General features: G+C 42.9%; 1 protein-coding gene across 1 annotated transcript; it reads left to right on the top strand.

Annotated features, from left to right (window-relative positions):
* Positions 1-171: 171 nt before the first annotated feature.
* CAPN9 (calpain 9) lies at positions 172-24,199 on the top strand. The gene is made up of 20 exons (XM_039707179.1): positions 172-421; positions 5,733-5,802; positions 6,226-6,344; positions 6,937-7,070; positions 7,424-7,592; positions 8,087-8,170; positions 8,403-8,488; positions 10,266-10,343; positions 12,277-12,437; positions 13,242-13,399; positions 14,029-14,237; positions 14,899-14,935; positions 16,056-16,136; positions 16,650-16,707; positions 17,282-17,346; positions 19,706-19,774; positions 21,140-21,218; positions 21,874-21,990; positions 23,014-23,072; positions 23,869-24,199. The coding sequence occupies exons 1-20, from the start codon at positions 209-211 to the stop codon at positions 23,893-23,895; spliced, it is 2,073 nt and encodes a 690-aa protein (XP_039563113.1). The 5' UTR covers positions 172-208; the 3' UTR covers positions 23,896-24,199.

Here is a 24,199-nt window from a genome sequence, read left to right as displayed (position 1 = left end):
TCACTCAGCAGCAGCTCAGGGAGGTGACACGGAGGAAGGCTGGAGCACACTGCCGGCTCCCCCACCACCGAGTCCTTTGCACCCCCTTGTCCTTCACAAGGCACGTGAGGCACTCCGTATCCTTGCTCCCTTCTCCTTCCCCACCCGTTCTGTCCCCACCACCAGCCAAGCCTTGCCTCGCCGGCTCTCCGGGCCGGTGGCGGCAGACATGCCGTGCCTGCTCCAGGGCTCGAAGCCGCGGCCGGCTGCGCATCCCGGGGCTGCCCGCGGCACGCACAGCTCGGGGAAGGGCTACGAGCAGCTGAGGCAGGAGTGCCTGCGCACCGGCGTCCTCTTTGAGGACCCCGACTTCCCCGCCTGCAATTCGTCTCTCTTCTTCAGTGAGAACCCACCCATTCCCTTCGTCTGGAAGCGGCCTGGGGTGAGTACGCCGTTGTGTTCGTGCCTCCCGTCCTGCCCAAAGTCCGGCAGATGTGCTTGCGGGTTGCACCAAGTACACGTTCAGGGAGATGAAGTGTGCGGGGAAACCCTTCCCACCTCAGCAATAGTGGCTCCGGACTGGGATGCTCCCCGCAAAGAGCTCAAGCTGCAGGATGAAAGGGCTGGAAGGCTTCACCCCATGTTTCAGGCGTAGCTCGTTGTGCAGACACACTTATGCACATGTATTTATGTGCAGGCATAAAGAACTCATAATCAGCTTCTCTCTTATGTTATTGCCAGACAAAAGATGAAAATAAGAGGGCACACAAAGAATTAAAGGTAAAAAGCATTATGATAATGTTCTAACTGTGTAAAATTGAGGGTTGTTAATTAGGAAATTCATAATTAAGATCAACTTCAAAAATTCAGACCTTTTAACTTTTAGAGTACTAGTCTTACACTTACCTGCTCACTTCCATCAGGGAACACCGAGAGCTTACAGTTGCATGCTGTGGTTACTGAGCCATTCAGCAGTAGCCAAGGGCTCAGTGAGTATCTCTTAATGCATCTTGCATAACAGTCATTAATAACACACGGGGAGCCCGAAGCTGCACCAGTCACATGCTCTCAGATCACAAACCCAGCATCACTCCAGGTTCCTTCTTCCCGCTTCACTCTGGAACTACTTACCACAGAAAAAAATGTGGCAACCTTTCATTTCTTTGCTAAGGACTGATGTTTATCCTGGGTTTTCTTCATAGTCTGGAAGCTTCTTCCTTTATAAAAAACTTTTTGTTGGTGATAGTGATACCAAGGGAGAGAAAAACCAAGTAAGCTTAAAGAAGGGTTTGAATTATCTTAAATCCCAGTGATAAGCATTCAGTGCCTCAGCATCTGGTAGTTAACATAGTACTGATACAGAGCAGAATTAAAGCTGTTACTCCTGGACAAGTTTCAGTTGTGAAAAGAAACTGGAGATCCCAGCACATGCTAAGTGCAGCCCCCACAGTCACTGCTGCCTGTCTGTGCTCCAGAAAGCCAGGTGGCCTGTGGGGCTGCCCTCCCAGCACAGGAGAGGCTGTGAGGCTCAGATGCTTTGGGTATGATCACTCTAGAGTGCTGAGAGGCACCAAAAATGCACATGGCTGTGACACTAAATCTTAAAGAGCTAGTTTGTCTTTTTTGGGCTTGGAATATTTAAATTTTGGTGTAAAATGTGACCAGGACTGGTTGAGAGCTTGTGTGCCCTTGTGTATGGTACACAGGGGCGGTGGAGAATGATCTGTTTTCTTCAGGATCTTTTTATGCTGAACTGGAAACATTTCCAGTGTTATATTTGCCCAATTATCCCATCATAAAAACAAACAAACAAAATTAAATGTAGCAGCAATTTTAATTAAGTAGCTGAAAATATCTAAAATTAAATACACTCAAAATATTGACAATATAATTTGGTTAAAATAAGGGATAATTTTGGTTCTGATAATCGTGCATAAGCAAAAATAACCACGCGGGGTATGGAGGGCAGGGCTTGACCCAGTTACCTCACATACAAACTGCCAAGCCCAAAATTCCCCTTTTTATGCTGTATGTCATCTCCTCCCATTTTCAATTTATCACACTTTGTATCTCCATCCTCATCATCACCTTTACCATGCATGCTCCACCATTTTTTAGGTGGTCACACCACTCTTGGGGGGTCATCTCTGAGGAAGGCCTCTCCTCTTCCTCGGTGTCCCTTAGTTCACCTTTTGGATTACACATGCTCACCAAGCTGGTATAATGTAAGCCAAAGCTAATATACTATAAGCCAATATTATGTTCTAGCATCAAAGCAATAAATCTCATATAATTAACATTTTCCTGGATGTCCAACCAAATTTTCCTCTCTTCCAACTAAATTTAGTAATAGCTATCTCTTGCTTCTTCCTGTTCTGAACATCTGCAGGAGAAAGTGGGGGGAGGAAGCCCCTCCTCTCCCTTTCTTTCTTGGCATTACACCTTTAACTGTTTTATTATTTCCAACTATTAATTACTGTATCAATATTGATTACTGTTTCAATTTTATCAGCACGAATCACACCTATTTATTACACCAGGATGAGTAAGTTACCTCAAATGGCATCTGCCTTTACACTCCAATTCCCCCCACACACTTTTGTGAGCTGCACAGCGGGAAATAAAACTCAGGGAGGCTGAGAGGATGTGTAAGGACAGGGTATTAGTTATGCTCTGCTCTGGCTCCTCAGCATTTAAGCTAAGTCGTTTTCATCTCTATTATCCACCAGGAGCAGCAGCAAAATAGAGCTGGTGTAACAATTTCAATTTAACACATTTTGCTTTGCAAAGGGAACATTGGCCTGGAGCATGTGCCAGGTGAGTTGCCACAGCTGGAGAGGCTGAGCACAAAAGCATGGCCTCTGTGCAGGGTATCTATTTCATGATCTTTTCATGGTGGCTGGTTTTTACTGCCTCTCCCACCAGTATTTTACAGTAGCTTGGTTGAAGTGTGGCACAGTACATGAGGGTAATTGCAGGGACAAATAATCTAAATCTTCTGATTTACAATCTGTTAGAGTTTAATCTTTAGTAATGAGAATAGAGAAGGCTTTCTCACTACTTTGACATGCATATATCTGCATATATGCATATTTGTAGCAGCATGAGCAAGACCTTCAACTAGCACTAATCTGTAAATCTCCCACTGCAATCAGTGAGCTACCTGGATCTGTATCAGATGAATATCTGACTTTCTACATAAGTGAAGTGCTCCAAGATTCAGACATTTAGTGATTTTGTTTAGCAATGCTTTTAAATAATTTTTAATTACAAATTCAAACTGTCCTTTATCAAAAATTTAGAGCAATCTGAAGAACATAGGACTCTTTTCTAATTATATTTCCTTTCCGTAATTCAACAGCTCAGTGTCTGGGAAAGGTAGACACATAAATTGAAGAATGAAAAGAACCGAACCCAACCCAAAAAAGGAAAGACAAACAGGTTTTACCAATTTCAAATGAGTCTGTGGTCTACAGGAGGAAGTAAGAAAGAAATATTCCTAGTATGAACAGCCACGGTCATACAGCCAGTATGACAGGTTGGGACCAGGCAGAGAAATGTAATCACAGAAATCACAAACAATCTCACTCCCACTGTGTTTTAGGTCTCTATGCACCCCCTCTACACTGCAAGACAGGCACTGGGATGCAATTTGTTTTCTTTTGGGTTTAAAGAAACACAGTTTTAATGCAGCATCAGGACAGTCATGGGTTACTATGTTTTATCTCTCTGAAGACTGTATGTTCCTGCTTCCAGGCAATATCTTTGTGCAGGTGAATCCTTAAATTACTGGATGCTGTGTGTGAATGCTGGGTTTTGTCCTTTAACATGCTGAAAGTCCTGATACATTTTTATACCATCTAAAAATTAATATTATTTTTGCAACATCCACTCAAAAACTGTAGAGCATGTTTTTTTTGTTCAGCAGAAAATGTGTCACAACTCCAGTCAACACCCTTTCAATTCATTTTAATTGATTTTTTTAAAAATATTTTTGATTGCTTTAGATGTAGGAGGTTGAAAACTTTTTCCCATGTATGAGTTACAGAGATGTGTAATAAACAATGAGTCATGAACCAAACCCATGTCAGTGGAACGTTTTTTTATCTTGTGCCTTGCTAACATACAGGGCTTCTTGGTAACAGCTAAATGCATTAGTTGCAATGAGAATTACTTCTCCTGAGAGCTAAAACAAAGTGTGTTGTTGAACATCAGCTAGTTTATCAGCCATTGCTATACCAATGTCTCAAGGCAATGAGCTGTGCTTTTATTGTTCATGGCCAGTCCCAACGAGACTGAGTGTATTTAACAAGCAGGCGGGCCAGGTGAGGAGGAGCTGCTGTTTGCTTCCCTTTGCTCCACGCTCTGGGGATGTGGTGTTCTGTGGTACCTCCTCCCGGGGCACCTGTGCCTGAGGCACAACCTGGCCACCACCTCCTCCCCAGCAAAGGCAAACAAAAAATATGCAAACCAGCTTCCTCCCGGATCCTGCCTCTGCAGGGGGAGCTCCGCAGCAGTGCTGGTTCACGGAGGGGAGTGCCCTGGCTCCAGCAGCGGGTGCTTCAACAAAAAGTGCAGGAAGCTGAACAAAACCATCAATATTCTGCCCTATGGTCTGAGAAAATGCAGTGATATGAACGCAAAGCAACTCAATTCAATCAGCCAGATGCAGGGATTAAATGTGCTCTTCTATTTCCTCCGCCCTCCCCATTAATTTGTTTCATTTGCCACTTAGGCAGAAGGATCTGCTTTGTGCCACAGGGTCTGCAATAATGTATCAGGGCAGGCTGATTAACTACAGGCATATTCCTCCAGTAATATAATAGATATTCTCCTCTCCCCTTTTCCATTCAGTTCAATCAATTACATTCAATATACAGTTTATGGGAAAATGAAGGAAGAAGAATTCCTGCCACATTTACTGGTTCATCACTATAATTTTTCTATCCAGCCATGGTACTAGCAATTGAATTAAACCAGTCTAATGAATGATTGAGAACTGTATTTACTGGTTCATCACTATAATTTTTCTATCCAGCCATGGTACTAGCAATTGAATTAATGTGTGTGTCTAATGAATGATTGAGAACTGCTGTAATGCCACCATGAGCACCATTCCCTCTGACCTCTGACCACACGGGGTGGGTAGTGTTAACTCCTAAAAGCCACCATGAGCACCATTCCCTCTGACCTCTGACCACACGGTGTGGGTAGTGTTAACTCCTCCTAAAAATTAGCAGGACTGAAGCTTTGTTGTTTGCTTTTTTGAGAAGTAAATTGTCTCATGGTTATCAGACACTGTATGTTCCAGGTATTACATGCAAGTAAATAGAAGGCTTACTAGTTCAGTTAAAAGTAAATTGCCAATTTTATTTTTTCCAACCATTGGAGCAAAGCAAGCTAACAAAAAGCCTTGTTAACCAGGGCTGCAGCCTGACATCAATCTTCTGGATGAGTTTGTGCTATGATATTTTAACAATTGCCTACAGATGAATAAAGAATGCCAGCCTTTCATTAGCAGCCAACTAATTATGAAAAAATGGGGATAGTTGATTCTTTAATTGCTCTACACTGTAATTAATTAGCAAGGATTCCCCATCTTGTTCTTTGTGGTGGCAATACTGTTGCAGGATAATACAGCTTGTGTGGCACACAGGGTTCGTCAGCACCGCTGCAAGTCTGGTTCAGAGTGATGGTGATATTCTCCTATTTTTCCTTAGAAATTCTAAGTGATTTATGTGTCACTGTTGCAGGACATTGTCAAAGACCCCAAGTTTATCCTTGGAGGAGCCACCAGAACTGACATTTGTCAAGGGGATCTTGGTGAGTGACTCCCCCTGGGTGGGTGTCTTTGTGTGTACGCACCATGAGGAGCAGCAGCAGTGTCCTCACAGAGGGGGGGATGTTGTCCCTCCTGGTGGGAGCAGTGGAGCTGGAGGTCCTGCCCAGGCTAGCCTGGCCCACAGCTGCTTCTTGGACAGCTCCTGCCCATCCATGCCAGGGGCCATCTTGGTGCAGTGGGATTCAGGATCAGGGAAGGAACTTCACTCGGGGTACTGTGGGCCCAAGGGAGTCTTTTGTCTACCAGCCTTTCCAGACTGAAGTTCAGTCTGCCCTGGCCAGGCAGAGACACCCTCTCTGGAGAAATGCAGGGTGTCTTTTGGTTTTCAGGGGAAGTGGCAGCTAACTGTCATGACATCTCCTCTGGCTCCTTTTTCCTCCTCTTTCCCCCTTCTCAATCCACAGGTGATTGCTGGCTTTTAGCAGCTATAGCTTCTCTCACACTGAATGAAAAAACACTAGCACGAGTGGTGCCACTGGATCAAAATTTTGGGCCAGATTATGCTGGAATATTTCACTTCCAGGTAAGGTGAACATCTGTCACAGAATGAACCCATCTCTGTCATTACATTTCATGGTCTATTTTGCAATGAGGCTGGCAGGTACTGCAGAGGAGACACTGAAAAAAGTAGGGTTTCTGAGTTTACAGTGTTGTACATGGTTTGAGAAACAAACTAGAAGACTACGTCAGCCTCATACAGGCACAAACACAGCCACTCCTGTTATGTGAACAGATACATGGCTTTAGAAATAATTTCACATTTTCCTGGGCACACACACCTCACTTAGGATATAAATCCTTAAAGTAGTTGAACTGGTGTCTGTAACACACAGTGTGTCCTAAAGGAGTTTTGAATTATGTGGTGAACACTGGTGTAGCTATGTGATTGACATAATCCAGGCAAGGAGCTACAGTGCAGGTCTACACATTTTGTCTTGGTGTTTTCGTAAGACAGACCACCCTTCCTAGAGAGCAGCCTTGCAGAGCAGAGCAGGAACAGATTATCTACATGTCTTCTAATCAAGCCTTACAGTTAGAAATGCTGTGTCACCAGAATCCTGCTCTCAGGAAATGCTGTGCTGTCAGCAAACTCATCCACCATCCTTTCTGAGCAGTTTTGGCAGCACAACGAGTGGCTGGATGTCGTGATTGATGACCGATTGCCCACCTTCAAGGGCCGGCTGGTTTTCCTGCACTCAGCTGAACTGAATGAATTTTGGAGTGCCTTACTAGAGAAAGCCTATGCCAAGTAAGTCCCACTGCACGTACATAATTTGCTACTTGTACATACCTTGTTCACAGTTTGTTCATATGGTATTCACAATTCTAGTGAGCAGCTTCTAGCATTTGCTGCTGCCCTTGCCAGCCTGACAACTGGCACTAAAGAAAGAACACCCTTGGTCTTTAAAGGTACGGAGAAATGGATGAATTAAGAATGCAACTAAAAAGGGAAGCAGAATGACCCCAATACTACTGCTTGGGTACACTGTGGGGTACTTGTTTTGATTTCAGTGCTACTGCTGCAGTTCTACACATGTGCGAGAAAGCTCTCAAACATGGGTATCGTGAAAGCAGCTCTCACAGTCAGTGTGTGTTTTCCAGGTTGAATGGCAGCTACGAGTCTCTGAAGGGTGGCAGTACAATAGAGGCCATGGAAGATTTCACTGGGGGTATAGGAGAAACGTATGATGTTAAGGAGGCTCCTGACAATTTCTATGAAATCCTAGGAAAAGCCCTGAAAAGATGCTCAATGGTGGGCTGTTCTATTGATGTAAGTAAGAAATCAATTTCTTGGTGCCTACAACTTTGGGGTTCAGTGTTTTCTGGTTTGAGTTTCACTTTTCCTCCTGATGAAGTTTGCTTGCAAAGACTAGTTAAAATTTTATTGAACTAGGTAGTGTGATGCTCAGCTGGCTGATGGGACCCTTCACCACCATCACTTTCCATCAAAGCCTTTTTACAAGAAATGAGACCATGTGAACACCTGATGTCAGTCAGAAAATGTAGATGGTACTGAAACACAATCAAAGCTGCAGAGGAGGAATTCCACCCTGGAACCACCTCATTTTAAAAAATGTTTAAAATCTTCCATACTTTTTCCCCAAAGGGGACCACTGCACCATGGTTGAGCAGAAAGCCGAGTTCCCTGTTTGTAGTATGGGTTAGCCACTGGTTAGCCTGGTGCTTGGAAGGGACCAGGTGGCACCACTTGTGATCTCACTCTGAAGAGAGAGATTAATTCCCCTTTTTCTTCCCCTATTCCAGACCAGCAGTGCTGCTGAGTCAGAAGCCCGAACCCCGTTTGGCCTCGTGAAAGGCCATGCGTACTCTGTGACTGGCATTGAGGAGGTATGTCCAGCAGCAGAGGGCAAGGAGACACCTGGGGAAAAGATAAGGGTGTGTTCTCTCAGCCTCAGGTGATGGGGGAAGTTATCCAAATTCCAATCCAATTTTCCCTCCCACATCTCTGGTGGCACTCTGCACCTTTTGCTCAGCCGTTAACACCTGCCTCTGCACACTGGAGAAGCCTTGCTCTCTATATCCTGGCACTTGATATTTGCTGTGTTTTCTTCTTCCCCAGGTGAGCTATAGGGGCCAGCAAGTGCAGCTCATAAGGATAAGGAACCCATGGGGACAGGTGGAGTGGAACGGCCCTTGGAGTGACAAGTGAGTGCATCATCCCTTACACACTGGCCTTGCAAAGGCCAAGTCCCAGCTTCTGCTCCATAGCTGGCTTCCTGCAGCCCCAGCTGCTCCACGAGAAGTTAAACCAAGAGTTTGCATGTGCCTAACAGTATTTCTGCCCTACAGCATCTCCCCCTCAGCATATTCAAAGCAGCGCAATCCAGGGACACTGTCAAAGTTGTTTAGCCCCCAAAACCTAGCATCAGCAGAAATCATGCATGAATACAAATGAGATAAGTTAATATTAATACACTCCCAATTGTAAAAGTTACACATTTGGAGTGATATTTTTGGTTAAATATTTACAAGCCTGTTGCTGTAGTACTTGTGACACAACATCCATACTTTGTCCTACTACAGATAAGCTGAAATTGATAATGTATTACCCCCTCTGAATAGCTTGCATCTCTCTGTTTATTGTTTGAGTTTTCTTAAACACATCAGGAGTAATACCTTAATAAAAATAAATGGCCATTAAATGAGACCCTCTCCATGCCAACTTGTGGAAGGACCCCAAACCACAACAGCATTAGCCTGAGAACCAGTCAGGTTTTACTACTAACACTAAAACAAAGTGCAAACAATACAAAATAAAAAAAATACAGGGTAAAAAATCAATACTACATTCTTCTCCAACACACACTTTTCAGTATATTTTGCACATAATGCATTGTTTAATTTTTGTTTCACTTCTTCTATTGAGGGTTTTTTTCTAATTCACATAGACATAGAGGAGAGGAAACATAATCTGCCTGGCCCTTTAATATTGCTGAGGCATGTAACCATTTGTAGGACTACTTCAAATTTCCCTGTCCTTATTATGGCTCACAAGTAAATTAAATATGTCCACATCAGCTCAAATCCTTTATCTTGACGAAAAACATGGATAATTGATGTGAATAATGAGTTCCTAAATCTGAAAAACATGGAGAGGTTATGATCAGGACAGGCATCTGGCAGTTTATGCTGTTCATCAAAAGGGCTGTTTCTGCAAAGCAGAACTCTGACTCTGCACTTGGGAGGCTTTCTGGAACTAAGGATGAAGGGGGCTTGCAGGTCAATACAGGAGCCTACATTAACATTTTGCAGTGGTTGCTGGAATTAAAAACCACAACACAAGGTGCCTTCTACTCCCTAAGTTTATTATGTCAAATTGGAAATACAGTAGTGCACTTCCAGTTTCCTGGAAAGCTTTATCACATTTTTGTTTGGTTTTGATATGCCACAGCTGGAGTCAAAGGGGTGCATGAAAAAGAAGCAAAGATGTAATCTGGGGCCCCAGTTACTTCACTGAATCTCTCTGTGCAGGGGAAGGAACCTATTCAGTTCCCATTACTCAATTTTAAAACAAACATCTGGTCCTAAATTAGCAACAAGAGTGAAAAAGATCATGGTGCTACAGATGGAATACAGATTTAAGGAGAGTGTTTACTTACCAACACCTTGAGGTTTACCAATAGCCCTATTATCTGTAACACAAATACTTGAGACCAGTCCCAATGTCAATAACTCACCACTCTGGAGCAGCTTTGGGATTTTTGGCCTGGTGTTGCTTTTGACTGCATTGATTGGGTCTCTGTGACCATAAGTGCCAGTGGGATCAGGAAGCCTCTTAAATGCAACTGGTTTTGTGTAAGCTGCACAAATAAAACACATGTGAGAGAAGAACAGCCTTCTGTTATGTCCTGCCAGTCATTCTGAGCCAGGGAAAATTGATTGCCACATGCCTGTAGTAAAGCTTGGGTTTGTTCTCCTGCAGCTCTGCAGAGTGGCGCTCAGTCAGCCCATCGGAGCAGAGACGCCTGTCTCAGGCAGCACGGGATGATGGAGAGTTCTGGTAAGACACGGGTTCTTAAAGTGTGGGACTCTAATCAGAAATCAAGGTGCAAGTGGCCAAAACAAGCAATAAAGGAAGAAGCCTTTGCATTATGAAATTCTCGGTTTCTGCCTAAGAGACGGCAGGTAGAATGCTCCACTTGTTTTCTATGTTTCGTGTGTGCCTATATCTGTTTTAATAAGAAAAGTCCTCAAAAATCAGTTTAGTTAATGGCACTGGTATTTCAAATACTGTGTGTCTCCCATGAATGTAACACCCTGCAAATCCTTCCCATGAACAAAGGCAGGATTACAAAAGGGAGCCTTGTATTGCACTGTATCAGCTATGAAATGCCCTCAAGATTCATTCTGGGTGTGTACTGGAAGATAATGAGTGCTGAGAAACAATACTACCAGCAATACTGCCAGTTGCATAAAGAAAACAGCACCAAGATATGTGTGAAATTGTGGAAAAATTGAAGAAGAGATGAAATTAAATTATGTAATTTAAAAAAACCCCGAAACCAACATGGTGGAAATTGCTTTAGAAGTGTGAAGTGTTCTTCATGCCAAATTCATGATCTCAGACAGAGCAGATGGTTGACTTGCACGTGATTCCCCCCGCCCAATATCAATGATGCTGTGACAATGTGTTTGTTGGGTCACATTTTCTGGGGACAGATGCTTAGTTCTTTTACACATAGGTAAATCTAGAGAGGTATGAAATTGAGCTATTCCAGGTTTTGCCTGCAGGTTAAACAAAAGTTCAATTTTAGGCCTGAGAAGTTATTTGAGATCACACAAAATGATTTGTCGCAAATTTTGATAACTGGAAGGAAGTAGGTCCAGTGGCTGTTCTGTTACTGTCGTTTTATACAAAATCTTTGGAGTTTTTTTCTATTGACATAGCAAATGCATTAGGGCATTTGCAGCTTCTTCAAAAAGCTTTTGTGTTTGGGTTTTGGGTTTGGTGGGATTTTTTGGTCTGTTTTTGACCTGGTTACAGCTGTAGCTTATGTGGTGAGTGCAAAGGAGACAAAGACTTTACACAGTACCCAAGTAACTCCAGCAAGTATCTCAATACAGGGCAGAACTTAAAGCCTGACCATGTGATGGAGGTAAAAGTGTGCAAGTAGGCATCAAGTGACCAGTGAAATTAATGGAAAAAATCCCTTCTTAGGTCCTTTTGTCCTTTGGACTTGTGAGAACTGAAGAAAATCTTCATGGTGACATGCTGGGGACATTTTGACCTCATTAATCACCCCAAAGATGTTTTGGCATTTGTCTAATGCATTTCAGATTGGTCTTGTCGAGGTACTTCAAATAGATGCAAAGGGACATCTTGTGGTTGGCTAAGATGTCAGCTTCTCAGCCCTAGTCCCTTCCCTCCTAAGATCACAGGGTCCATCTTCTTTTCCCTTCATAAGTACAAACCCAGAACAGCTCTAGGGAAATCAGAACAGGTGTTTTGCCTCCTTGAGGTCAAATCTAATCTATAAAGGGCAACCCTTTCCTCTCCTTTGCAGCACAGTTCCAAAGGGCCCAAAATTGCATCATGTGGCCAGGAAACCAAGCCATTTAGACAGATTTTGCTATGCTGTCCCTGCTTTGGTGTCCTGAGCATCAGAGTGAGAATTAGCAGTGCCTAGGGCTAGCAATATCTGGGAATAGCTGACAAGAAAGGGCAGAGCTCAGTAAAGCAAACCCTGCTGTTTCTTTTCACACCAAAACCAAGTTGTAAAATGGCTCATAACAAGTGTAAATTAATACCACCACAGACATCTATTTGTTATGAGAAAGAAAAATGGAATTAGCTGTGTTGGACGAGGCACAGTGGGGGCTAGCTGGATCCTATCTGTCTCTGCCACAGATAAACTTGCATCTTTGCATACTTCTGCTGGGCGTCCTTCACAAGGATGAATGGCTGCCTGTTCCTTACCATGTGTTTTGCTCAGGATGAAGTTTGAAGACTTCAAAGTGCATTTTGACAAAGTTGAGATTTGCAACCTGACTCCAGATGCCCTGGAAGACAGCACAGCCCACAAATGGGAAGTGGCCGTCCACCAAGGAAGCTGGGTCCGGGGAGCTACCGCAGGAGGATGTAGAAATTTCCTAGGTAAGCAAACACCAGTTTGAAAATGAAAAGCAGGCACTGAAATCTTTACTGCCCTCAGCTATAGCTCTTCAGAGAGGAGCTCTGTAGCTAGAGCTGTGGGTGCAGGACAGTTCAGCTGACAGGAACCAGCTAAAGGGACAAATGAAGAAACACAAACCACTGTGTGGTTTAAGAGTGCTGTACTTTAATGATAAGACCTTTCTGTGGTTGGCTTTTTCGAATGAACAAACCAGCAATGCACAAAGTGATAAATGTTCGTATGGTCCCACTTGAGACTTTGTGGTGAAAGACTTTGGTTTTTTTTCTTCTCTGGTTCATTGGATATGATTTACCTCTTAATGACATTTGCAGCACTAGGTTCAAATTAGCCAGTTAAACTGCAGCAGCAAGTGTAAAATGAGACAAAAAGCCCAGATCAGCCAACACGTTTATGTGCTTCTGAAAAGCACATTCATGTGTCATGAGTCTGAACTGTGTTAGTGCAGAATGGCACCAGCACTATGGGATCATTGTAGCTATGTAATTTTAACAAAATTTCATCTCACAGTTTCATTTGAACCATAGTAACTTAATAAGGCCCCAGGCCTAAATCTTTCCTACACCTAGTTCCATGAAGGACTTTGGGATTTGGCTTATTTTTTGCAAAGGTTAGTGGAAAAAAGTATAACGATTAATGGAAAAACTAAGTTTGAGTGAAACCTCAGCTTTATTGTCTTTTTTGGTTTGGTGGGTACATTTTTGTAGTAGTAGTTGTGGTTTATTATTCTGAGTCAAGAAACTCTCTGGTATTCTCTACATTGGCAGAGACTTTCTGGACAAATCCACAAATCAAGCTGCATTTGACTGAGCAGGACGATGGACAAGATGGCTGCACATTCATAGCAGCCCTGATGCAAAAGGGTCGCCGTAAACTCAAGAAGCTTGGAGCTGAAATGCTGACCATTGGCTACTCTATTTATGAGGTACTCTTTTGCTGCTACAGCACAGGAGCTGCACTGTTGGTGTTTGGAACTTTCCCCTGCCCCATTTTTGGGGCCCTTGCACCTAAAATAACCTTCCGTACGTAAGCTAACAGTTGCATCAAGACCTGTGGAGGATGGAGTCCTCTCAGAGGAGAATTTAGAAGTCCCCCCAGGGTCATGGGTTCCTAGAACAGACCCCTCAGCCATTCTGTTACTGCCCTTCCTGGCTCAGGGAGAGGGAATATTGCTTCTTCTGAGCATCCTGGGGCACATCACACACAGATGCCTGTCCTCAAGTGAGGCCGAGGTTGGGGAATCTGTTGTCACTGCTCTGTGACACCCTATCTGGAATTGTGGTGTTTAATGGCAGGGAATGTTTAAGTAGGAAGACAACGTCCCAGAGTACTCTGAGACTGCCTTCTGGGTGGGAAAGGACAGTGGTAGTGGGTCCTTGCCATGAGGTGGGAGCTAAATTACTGTAAGTACCTGGGAGAGGGAATGACAGTCGGGATCACAGCCTGGGGTGACACTTGTGCCAGGCAGAATTTGTCTCTGTGATTAGGAAAGGGGTGAGTATGGCTTTCAGCACACCCTGACCAGTGCAGCACTGCCTGTTTTTCCCCTCCTAGAGCCCTGGCAGAGATGGACACTTGGGCAAAGACTTCTTCAGGTACCACCCCTCCAAGGCCAGGAGCAAAACCTACATAAATCTAAGGGAAGTATCCCACCGATTCAAGCTGCCACCAGGTGATTACATTCTTATTCCAACCACCTTTGAGCCACACCAGGAGGCAGATTTCTGCCTGAGGATCTTCTCTGAGAAGAAGGCCATCACTGAGTAAGTCAGCAAGCAAGCTTGGGGCCCTCCAGTGCTCTCCTGCACATGGGGTTGTTGGCTGCTGGGGAGTGTGGCTGCCAGGCACCCAGCTCTACAGCAGAGACCCAGCATGACATCATTTCATGGCATCTTGATCATTTGGGGTTTTTTGTTTGTACTTGCCCATTTTTGCTAAACCTGACTTCTTTTTGAGAGGAGTTGAAGAGATGGAGAAATAGGGTGTGCCATGATGAATCTGCTGGAAGTTTGACAGGGTAGGGTTGCTAGCTGGCACTGTCTGGGTCTCTGTGACTGCAGCAGTGTTTATTTCCTGTTTGTTTCCTCCCAAAGTTTATCCAAAAGACAATTTCATGTTAAAAAAGCATACCGAGGAAATAATGTGTTCACAATGAATAATGAATAAAGAATGAGATTAATTCTTTAGTAGATGACATGCACAGCTGTGTCCTCCCTGAGTCCTGCCTAATGTCTGTTCTAAGGGCTTATACCAAAATTCAGACAGTGCAAAAGTCTGATTGTTTGATGAATTTTAGCTAAACATAACCTCTTAAGTAAAAAAAGAGGTTTTATCATTCACTTGGGGGAAAGGTAATAAGCAAGCTTTCACCCCAAGCAGATGTTGAATACCTTCAAATACCAAATTAGGTTTTGTTTTCCCCAGGGATCTAGACGAAAACGTTGCCATTGATCTTCCCGAGGTAAGTCCACAGAGTTAAAGTAGCAAGAGAATGGCTCAGCAGAAGCCAGCACTCATTGCTTTTGCTGTCTTTGGCTAAACCATGTTAATTTCACAGGAATGTTACACAATTGCCAGCTTTGTGCATGTCACTGAAATGCTAAGCTCTGCTGAATATGGTAAAAGAGCTGTAACAATCAAAATCATAATTGTTATGCCTCGAATCCCCTAGTCAGTGCCAGTCAGCACGAGAGGTGGGTGTCAGCCACCATGTGTCCAGTGAAAGCACCACCCATTAGCACTGAGGAGCCACATGGCTGTTCACATCTTTTAACATTTTATTTATTGTGAAAAACAGGAAGCAAGAGAATGTCCAATAGACCTACATTAATTTTGCATACAAATATCTTTATTTTACTTCTCAGTATCCACGGGACTTGAGAGGGAATGCTTACATATGCACGTGCTTACTGAAATGATTGAATTCTTTTTGCTTTTGAATGTCTTGGTCTGCCTGCTGAGCACTAATTGCAGCTGGGTCTGAGTCAGCTCCTGTTTAAATGTATCCCTGCAAATAAGCCATTAATTGTGGTGTGCCTTTCCATGGAAACAAGCTAAGCCAAGATCTAATTTGTCCCTCTTTAGTAAAACTCTTCTCCAGGGACCCAGCGAACAACACCATCTTCACTTCCACAATCTCAGGGCCATGTTCTGTAGCAAAATAAATCTGTGCTGTGTAACAGAGGTGGCCGAAGTGCAGCCACCTCTGGCTGCTGCTCTCGAGAAGGTCCCAGGATGATACCACAGGAGACAGCTCAACAGCACTGTGGTTGTTGGAGGCGCAGGGAAATTGAATGGTGTAGGGTGGGGATGAGAGGAGAGAGAGGTGTTTTCCAGGATGGGTGCTCTTGGTTTTTACCAAGGCAATGGCACACTGTACACTTGCCCAGGTGAAGGGAATGAGAGGGTGAGACTCCCCTCGGGCAGAGAGGTGGCTGGGAGGCCTCAGATCTGGCAGAGTTCAGAAGAATATTACCCTTATTTTAAGATATACATTTGTCCAGGATGCACAGAGGGGCTATTTGCAGGAGAAATGTAATGTTTTACAATTCTTATAAGAACTTGTGTGGTTGGTGTTGCAGCCTCTACATCCAACCCCAAGCCCACAAGAAACTGAAGAAGAAAAGCAATTCCGGGCACTGTTTGAGCAGATTGCAGGAGAGGTGAGTGCAAAACACTTTGGATCAAAGCAAGATGTAAAAAGGCAGGAAACACTTCTGCTCCACTACAGGGCCATGGATGCATGAAACAAACCCAAAATATTTTGGGAGTATGCTTAGTTGTAGTGTGTTGTTTGGGCACCAGATGTCACCATGCCTTATGGCTCGATGGATAAGGGTGCAGTCCCTGGTGAGCAAGCAGGAGGACCAAAGCTAGAACTCAAGCCCTGAAGGAGCCTGTCTGGTTTAATGTTCAGTTGCAGTTGAGTTTTCTTTGAATCAACAGCTCCCACTTGAGATCTCCTTCAGACAGACTTATGTACAGCAGCATTCCTGTATCTTCCCAGCCCTTAATTTTTTTAGCTTTTTCTGGGTTTTGTATGGTTCTCTTTTGCTGAGTTGCAATAAAGTACAGATGAGTGATGTTTGTTTTTTCTAAGGTTTTTGGTATGTCTGGTTACAGAAACATTCAAGTAACAGATTCTTCACTTTATTTTTCTTTTTTTTTTTCTGCAGGACATGAAGATATCTGCAGAAGAGCTTGAATATGTTCTGAATGCTGTATTAAAAAAAAGTAAGTGCTGACAACTTCTAAGTTAAGGGTTGTATATAATTTTATAAAATCTGCCACTTAATTAATTTACATATAGAAAGTTCAAGGCTGTGTTATGACCCCAACCTGGTATCCTTGAGCCAGCAAGGGCAGAGCCAGGGAAGCATTTGGTCCATGATCTAACCACGAGCTTGCCCTGCCTCCAGCATGACCCATGTCAGCTCAGTGAGGCCAGCTCTATTGCACTGCCACTCTGCTGTGGAAAGACAAGCACTAGAATGGGACTTTAAAGACCTGGATGTGGCTCATGACCCTGCTACAAGCCCTTTGTATAGTGGGAAACATGTCACTCCCTGAACCTCATTCTCTGATTTACAAATCAAGGACAGTATTTCCTGTCATGTCTCCAGTAAATGCATCTTCTGTCTGGACTGAGACTTCACTGTGGTGAGAGCTGCCTTCATCTTCGAGTTCACAGTCCTCCCACAATGAGGACTAAGAGTCAGCTATCTCTGTTCATGAGTCCTATTTTTCCTTTCTGCTTATAAAATACAGCTTTGCCCATGATTTCTTTCTTATTATTGTTCTTTTCCAGCAAAGAATATAAAATTCAAGAACTTAAGTCTCATTTCATGCCGAAATATCATTTCTCTTATGGGTGTATCCTTTCAAATAAGTGCCTGTGAGGCTAAATGAACAATGAATATAATTGTCCATAACATTATATGTCGTGGATGTCAGAAATTAATTTGGTAATGTCATGGGAGATCATTACCCAAAGAAAACAAAAATACGTGACTGTTTTATCCTGATTTTCATTTTATAAATGGAGGGTTAAGAGTTTCAGCGCAAACTGTTTTACACTGCTGACTTAGAGGCAGATACTTTGATGCTGACCACCTTTAGAAGTATATCTCAAGCTACTTCTGAATAGAACAGTGCATTTTTCAAGCTGTTGTTTATTTGAACGAGACCTAGAAAACTTAACTCAAGAAAAGTCTGTTGTCTGGGGGGGCTAAATTCACAAGGTAGAGTTGTACATGCAAGTTATAAGTCAGAAATTAAGGATCAGCAGTGGCAAAAATTGCTGATATCAAAGCTCTTTTTTAACAATCAGTTTAAAAACTGGAAAATCTGGTCTTTCAGCTAGTTCCTGGGACTCCAGGAAACAGACATGTGGGTGAGAGTTGTCTGTCCAAATTTAGGCATTTGTGGTGTAGGTGTTTACATCTAAGCCAGCTTTCTAGACTTCCTTTGTAGATAGCAAAAGGGATGGTTGCTAATTAATTGTTCTGGATGTTCCTAACTGAGGGATGCTAAAAGACTGCTCAGACATCAGGTGAGGTGAATCCTAGCCCTGGTGCTTCCCCACCAGATTTGTCCTTTGCAGAGTTCTGGTTCCTGCTGAGTTTGCTGAGTATGGCTTCTCCTCAAGTAGAGCTGCTTTTGCAGTGTGCTTTCCCAATAAACAGTTTTGTTACACATGAGACAAAACAGTCCTGCCAAGGCAAGTATCTAATGTTTGGTTTATGTCTTGCTTGTTCAGCTGAGATGTTCTTATCTTTTGCTTTTGTTGCTCCAGTCCATGACAGAGGTAATATCCATTCAAACATTTAGAGAAAACAAAAGCAGAATTATAAACTAGCTTTAACAGAATTTTATCCTGTTAAAGCTAGTTTATAATATTAAAATTCAATACAGATTAGTCACCCTGCACATACAATAAGAAATGGGACTAGTCCTAAATTTCCTTGCTTAAAAACCAAGCCTCAGTAGGGAGCTGGTCCATGTTCACATCTCATCCTTACATGGTATTGGCACAGAGTCAGGGCCTGTGCTTGACCCTGGAGCATGGCAGCAGTTCTAGGCTTACTATTTAGGATACAACTGAATAGTTTCCATGATTTGCAATGCTTCCAAGCAAATCTCAGCATAGTTCTGAATAAATGGGGAGACATCTCTTCCTCTGCTTTGGAAGCACAAGGAATGCAGACACAATCATCCCACTCTGGACATGCTATTTGGAGCACAATGGAGAAGCAAAACCATAAAAACTAAAATCCAAGTCAATGCTGGCACAGTCTCCTCTGTGTCACATGCTACTGAATTCCCTGGCAACTGTCACCATGGGGTGGTGAGGAGAAGGACGGAGTTCTACATGACCCTGGGAAGAAGAACCTGGCTGGGTAAAAAAAACTCTTTGCAAAAATGAGAATGTCCTTGGGACCTGTGGGTGCCCTCAATAATGTCACCAGCTCAAACAACAGCAGGTGTTAGCTAGACCCTGCTTGGCATGTTTTGACCTTTGTGAATGCTCACTGAGCCAGTGTCCTTCTGAGCAAGGGCTTTGTCCTGGCAAGATGGAAAAAGGAAGGGGAATGGGACCAGTCCTTACTTAGCACTTCGGAGCAGGTGCCTCATCCTGGAAATGAACTGTGCTCAGTTCATCAGTAACTCAGTGAAATGAGTCCCTCACTTCAGGCAGAGGGAAGGCCAGGCAGATCTAATCATTGCCTCCTAGAACTGCTATACAAGTGTTTATTTCAGACCATAAGGACCAGATTTTGCCAGTCTCACCCCACTACTCCCATGAATTTTTCGTTGAGCCATTGCAACAGAGCCTGATCTCTAGATAAAAGTACTGAACAGCACATTGGTTGACTAACTCCTTTGGGTACAGTAGCAATTTGTTTTAATCAGGTAATTTAATTCTCTGAGTCATTTATATCCCATTTACATCCAAAACTGTTCTTGCCTTAGAATAATCTTTCTTCCTCATGTAGTGCCTGAATTGCTCAGCTGTGCTTTTATATCACATAATGTTCCTCCAATATCACAGCCACAGGCATGACTGTAACTGCTGGAATTCTACCTTTTGAGAAATTCCAATGCCAGTTTCAGCAGCACCACAGGCTTTCCAGTCAACATTTTCTGCTTAAGGGAACTACTCTTATAAGTTCAGACTGAATTTGGACTTCCATATAACAAGTCATTTGTTTTCCTTAGTTCATATTACCAGACCAATGGCTACGGGAAGCTGGAATTCAGTGAGTTCAAAGTTTTCTGGGAAAAACTGAAGAAATGGATAGTAGGTGACATTATCCACTGTAATTTTTCCTCCATTTCATTAGCTACTTCCCAAAGACTTTATTAGGTATAAGCCAAGCAAAATGGAGACAGGAGTGCGTTCAAGCATGAATTTTAACACAAAACAAATGTTTTAAAAGCATGGGGTTTGTTTTGGATAGTCAGAGACATTCTTAGCTTTCCATGATGATAAACCATAATGGTTTTCTGGAAATAACTGAGATTTTTGTAAGCTAATCAACTATGTTTGGGATAAAGAATGCAATGGACACAAGCAAGCCATTCAAAAGGAAACTTAAGGAGTTTCCATAGCTGCTGTTGTACAGAAGAAAGTGATGATTCATGACTAGTAGGAAACAATAATTTCCTAAGTCTCTGCATTTTCATTACTGGTCTCTGAGAAGTTAACTGTACTGAAGTCTGGGAAAGTGCTGATTCTAATTTTAAACACATTTCCCTGCCACTGTATATAGCAGTAAGAATAAGCAGGCTTGCAGAATCAATCACAGACTGAATATTCAAATAAAAGACATTATAATTGTTTCCTTATGGCCATTAATAGTTTTTTCTGAATTTGTGCTCACCAAAGCATTCAAACTATGCAGTTCTTTGCTTCTTGTCTAGCCCATCAGAAATGGCCAACACTTTTTCTGGGTACTAATGCCACATCTTTTTGAACAAAAGACACACTGTGTTTGCAAGGAGCTTGAGAAATCCTTGTATCCTTGTAGGAAGATTTGCACATATATTTGCTGGAAAATTTTAAGCTAAATGTGACGACAGCTCAAATAACTCATGTTCCAAAGGAGAGTCGTATTTGTTGTCTCAATAAAAGGATGGAATTTAACTCCAGCTTGAAAATTGCTTAATATATAGGTCAAACCTCAAACTCTTTGACCAGTTCTCTTGGTTGTACCATGAATGTGGCTGTTCAGATCTTTTATACTTAGAAGCAAATAAGTAAGTGACAATATTAATATCATGTTAAAATTTGTCTCTAGTGTTCAGAACAGAGAAAAACACAAAAGAAGATTAAGAGAATGTGTCAGTTAAGAGTTAAAACACAGAGAACAATACATCTTTCCAGTTAAAATCACTTTTCAAAAAAATCACAATATTTTTAATGTAGAGCAGCTCATTATTTTTTAATGCTTGGATTTGGCAGTACTTGTTTAAGTCCCAACAACCTGTTCATATGACAAAGAGAATTGGGACCAAGATTTGCTCCACCATTATAAAATCGACTGGATCTAGACCAAAGTCTTGTCAGCTTTCTTAAATGCTTATGCTATGAAGTTGGAGATAAACACCTTTCCTTTCTGTCCCTTTCGTATGCCAGTATTTCTGTGTGCTTCTTTCATAACAGAATATCTTTCTTCAATTTGACTTTGATAAATCTGGCTCCATGTCCTCTTATGAGCTTCGTGGTGCTCTTAAAGCTGCAGGTAAGACAAGCACTGCACTTTATCTGGTAAACCTGTTGGGCAGATCAGTGTGGGTGAAGAGGACAATCACACAGGCCAGGTGCTCCTGAACAGGGAGGAGGTCTAAACCCCAGAGAGAACCTGGGCACATTGAGTAGGGGAATTTTGGACCAGTTACCCCCAGTCCTGAAGGGCAGGCAATGAGAGCAATCTCTGTGTTTTATTGAGCTCTGTTAAACTCAACAGGGCTGCACATGTGCAGGGTTAGGCCTTGAAACAGACCACTTTGGAGTCCATCTATGTTCAAGGGTTGAAGGAATAGTGAGTAAGAGAAATGCTGTGAAGATTTCATACAACTGCATTAGTATTTCATACAACTTAGTTTTACCAAAGCAGATAATTTTGCAGAAATCCCTCCAAATTCAAGAAGACAGAATGGTCTCTCATATATCATAGTGTGCATGGGCTAGAAACTGCAGTGCCTGAAAAATTTACTGTTCAGAGTTTGTTATTCATTGCAGACTTAAGGAACTTTGTGGTTAGATCTCTTTCTGGATGGATGTGTGCCAAGGAGTATCCTCCCATTAAGTGGCTCTCAAAATTAGATAATAGAGATCTGTAGATTCCCCCTGACTGTGAGGTTGCTCACTTTTTCTTTGTGTGTCTCTTTGGGAAGGATACCAGCTCAACAATTACCTGCTGCAACTGATTGTCCTCCGATACTCTGATGAGCAGTTCCAGATTGAATTTGATGATTTTCTGAACTGCCTAATACGCCTGGAGAATGCGAGTCGTGAGTATCTTCTTCCTCTGTAATTTCATTCCCTTTGAAAAAAGAAAATGTTCTGCTTTCAGCTGTTGAGCGTGTTGCACAATATCTGAGATGGAGTACAAGGCTAACAGAAAAGAGCTGTGTTTAGCATTTGGGTTTAGGGTGGCTTTTCTCCTGTAACGTGAAAAATGTTCTGCTGCCAATGGAAAATTTCCCCATGTGAATAGAGCTTGCTACATAAACTTTGCAGCAATGTTGAAGGCATGTGAAGAATGCTGGTAAAGTCCATGTTGTAACCCTTCTTGTGGCTCACCCAGGAGCTTTATTTGGGATCACTCAAGTTCAAGGTTCAAATATTACTTGTGCCTCATGGAAAGTGAAAATTGGCATGTGCTTGGGCAGATACCTCCTGTACCTGCTACACATGCTCCCTTTTGGCTTCAGATGTGGTTCCCTGTACATCAAGGCACCCAAGGTCTCAGTGCATTTCTGGCACATGGTCACTCTCATTACAAAGCAGCAGTAGTAGAGATAGGTTAAAAGGCTGGATAAATGCCTGGATAAAGTGATCATTGGTGTGGCTGCGAATTCAAATACAACCCAATTTACTCTATGAGAAGAAAAATCAACTTTCTTCACTGATTTTTAAAAGTAAAGATTCTCTTTACTTTCTGGGTTGACTGTAGCAATAGAATTATTAAATTTCTGAGAGAGAGAAGTTAAAGAAGATATAAAAAGGAAGGCAAATTGCATGGCTTGATTTCAAAGTATACTCTGAATCTGACTGTTTAGCAGATTCAGGACACCTCTTTCAGACAAGTCCTGAAGTGAGCCTTGCATAAAGGCCTTAAGTCAGCAAGACATTTCCTCTTGCAAGGACTTTGCTTTGTCATAGGAGCTACAACCACCAAGTAATCCTAAGCAACCTGCCTTTGCACCAGGCCTGCCCTCTCCTTGGCATGGCCACTCGTTGTGGGCGGGAGAGCTTGTGTATGAATATGTATGAGGTGTATTTATAGCACTGCTGTCCGTTTCTCTTTTCAGGAGTATTCCAAGCACTGAGTGTGAAAAACAAGGAGTTCATTAACCTGAATATAGGCGAGGTATGAGCACAGATTCATAAACACTGACAAAATGAAGGGGTTTCTCTAGAGCTTTGTCCTCTTCTAAGAGCTGGAGTATTTCTGCATGACACTTGAGGTGTCCATGAGAGTGCAGGGCCGTATCTACTATAGGTTTCACCACAGCTGGAATTTTACAGCCCACTGCAGCCCATGAACTTATTAAATCTCCTCCATGCTATTTCTTTCCTTCCTTGCCCTGTGGCATATTGACAGCTTCCCTTGCCCCTTTCTAGTTTCTCTGCTTTTATTCCATCCTTGGGTGCCAGTTTCAGTGGGGGAAAGAGGAAGGAGCAGATGGGGAATGGGCGGTCTTTCACTCCCCCTGAGTCCCCCAGGAATTCAGATCAGCCCTGCCTGTACATGTCTATCATTTGCTTCTCACAATCCTCGGCACAGTTTTCTTATTTTCTTGTGCTGTCCTTGTCTCCCTGTTTCTGTGACCCATCTCTCATTTCACACTAAGCCAAAGCTTCCTGTGGTGAGGCACAATGAATTCCCAGGGAAAAGAAATGTGGGAACCAATGAAAACAGCTGGGATGCAAATAAAGTAACTGCTGTTTCCAGTATCTAGTGCTTAGCCTTATTCCTCCCTGCTGGCTGAGGTCTCTCCTTAATAACAGGGTGTAAAAGCCAAGTGAGCAAAGGTCCTTTTCCCTGCCTGGGGTCAATTCAGAGCAAAGCACTGCTTTGGAATGGCTCTCATTTGGGGAAAGACATGGGGAGGGAGAAGGGCCTGAAATACTTAATTGTAATGTTGATCTTTTTCTGATACTAGTTTATCAGTCTGGGAATGAACATCTGAAGAAATCTGATTTGGATGCCAGGAGTTTCTTGCAACTTTGCTGCCAAGACTTTTTTCCCAAGAGCTGAGGTCCCCTTCACATGCAAACTTCACCAGGAGATTTCCTGCAGAAACATGCATGCTACCCCCACTTTCTGTTCTCCAGCCCTGTGGATGAATTCAAGTGTCAGATCATGTGTTTTTGGTAAAGCCTGATACTGGATTTGTCACTGAGCATTTGGATGGGGCACATATGCCTCTCAAGCAGTCTGAAACTGTTGTTCCTGAGTGACCACAGGTTTTTATGAAATAGGATTGTGTTTAG

Source organism: Passer montanus, unplaced genomic scaffold (assembly GCF_014805655.1).
Source record: "Passer montanus isolate IOZ18808 unplaced genomic scaffold, ASM1480565v1 scaffold2, whole genome shotgun sequence".
NCBI classification, from domain to species: domain Eukaryota; kingdom Metazoa; phylum Chordata; class Aves; order Passeriformes; family Passeridae; genus Passer; species Passer montanus.
Note: the sequence above shows the minus strand (reverse complement) of the source record. Positions and strands in the feature narration are given on the sequence as shown.

Coding starts and splice junctions, on each gene's coding strand:
- CAPN9 (XM_039707179.1), top strand. CDS start 209: ATGCCGTGCCTGCTCCAGGGCTCGAAGCCGCGGCCGGCTGCGCATCCC. Junction 7,071..7,423: donor CTAGAGAAAGCCTATGCCAA/GTAAGTCCCACT, acceptor TGTGTTTTCCAG/GTTGAATGGCAGCTACGAGT. Junction 16,137..16,649: donor TTGAGCAGATTGCAGGAGAG/GTGAGTGCAAAA, acceptor TTTTTTCTGCAG/GACATGAAGATATCTGCAGA.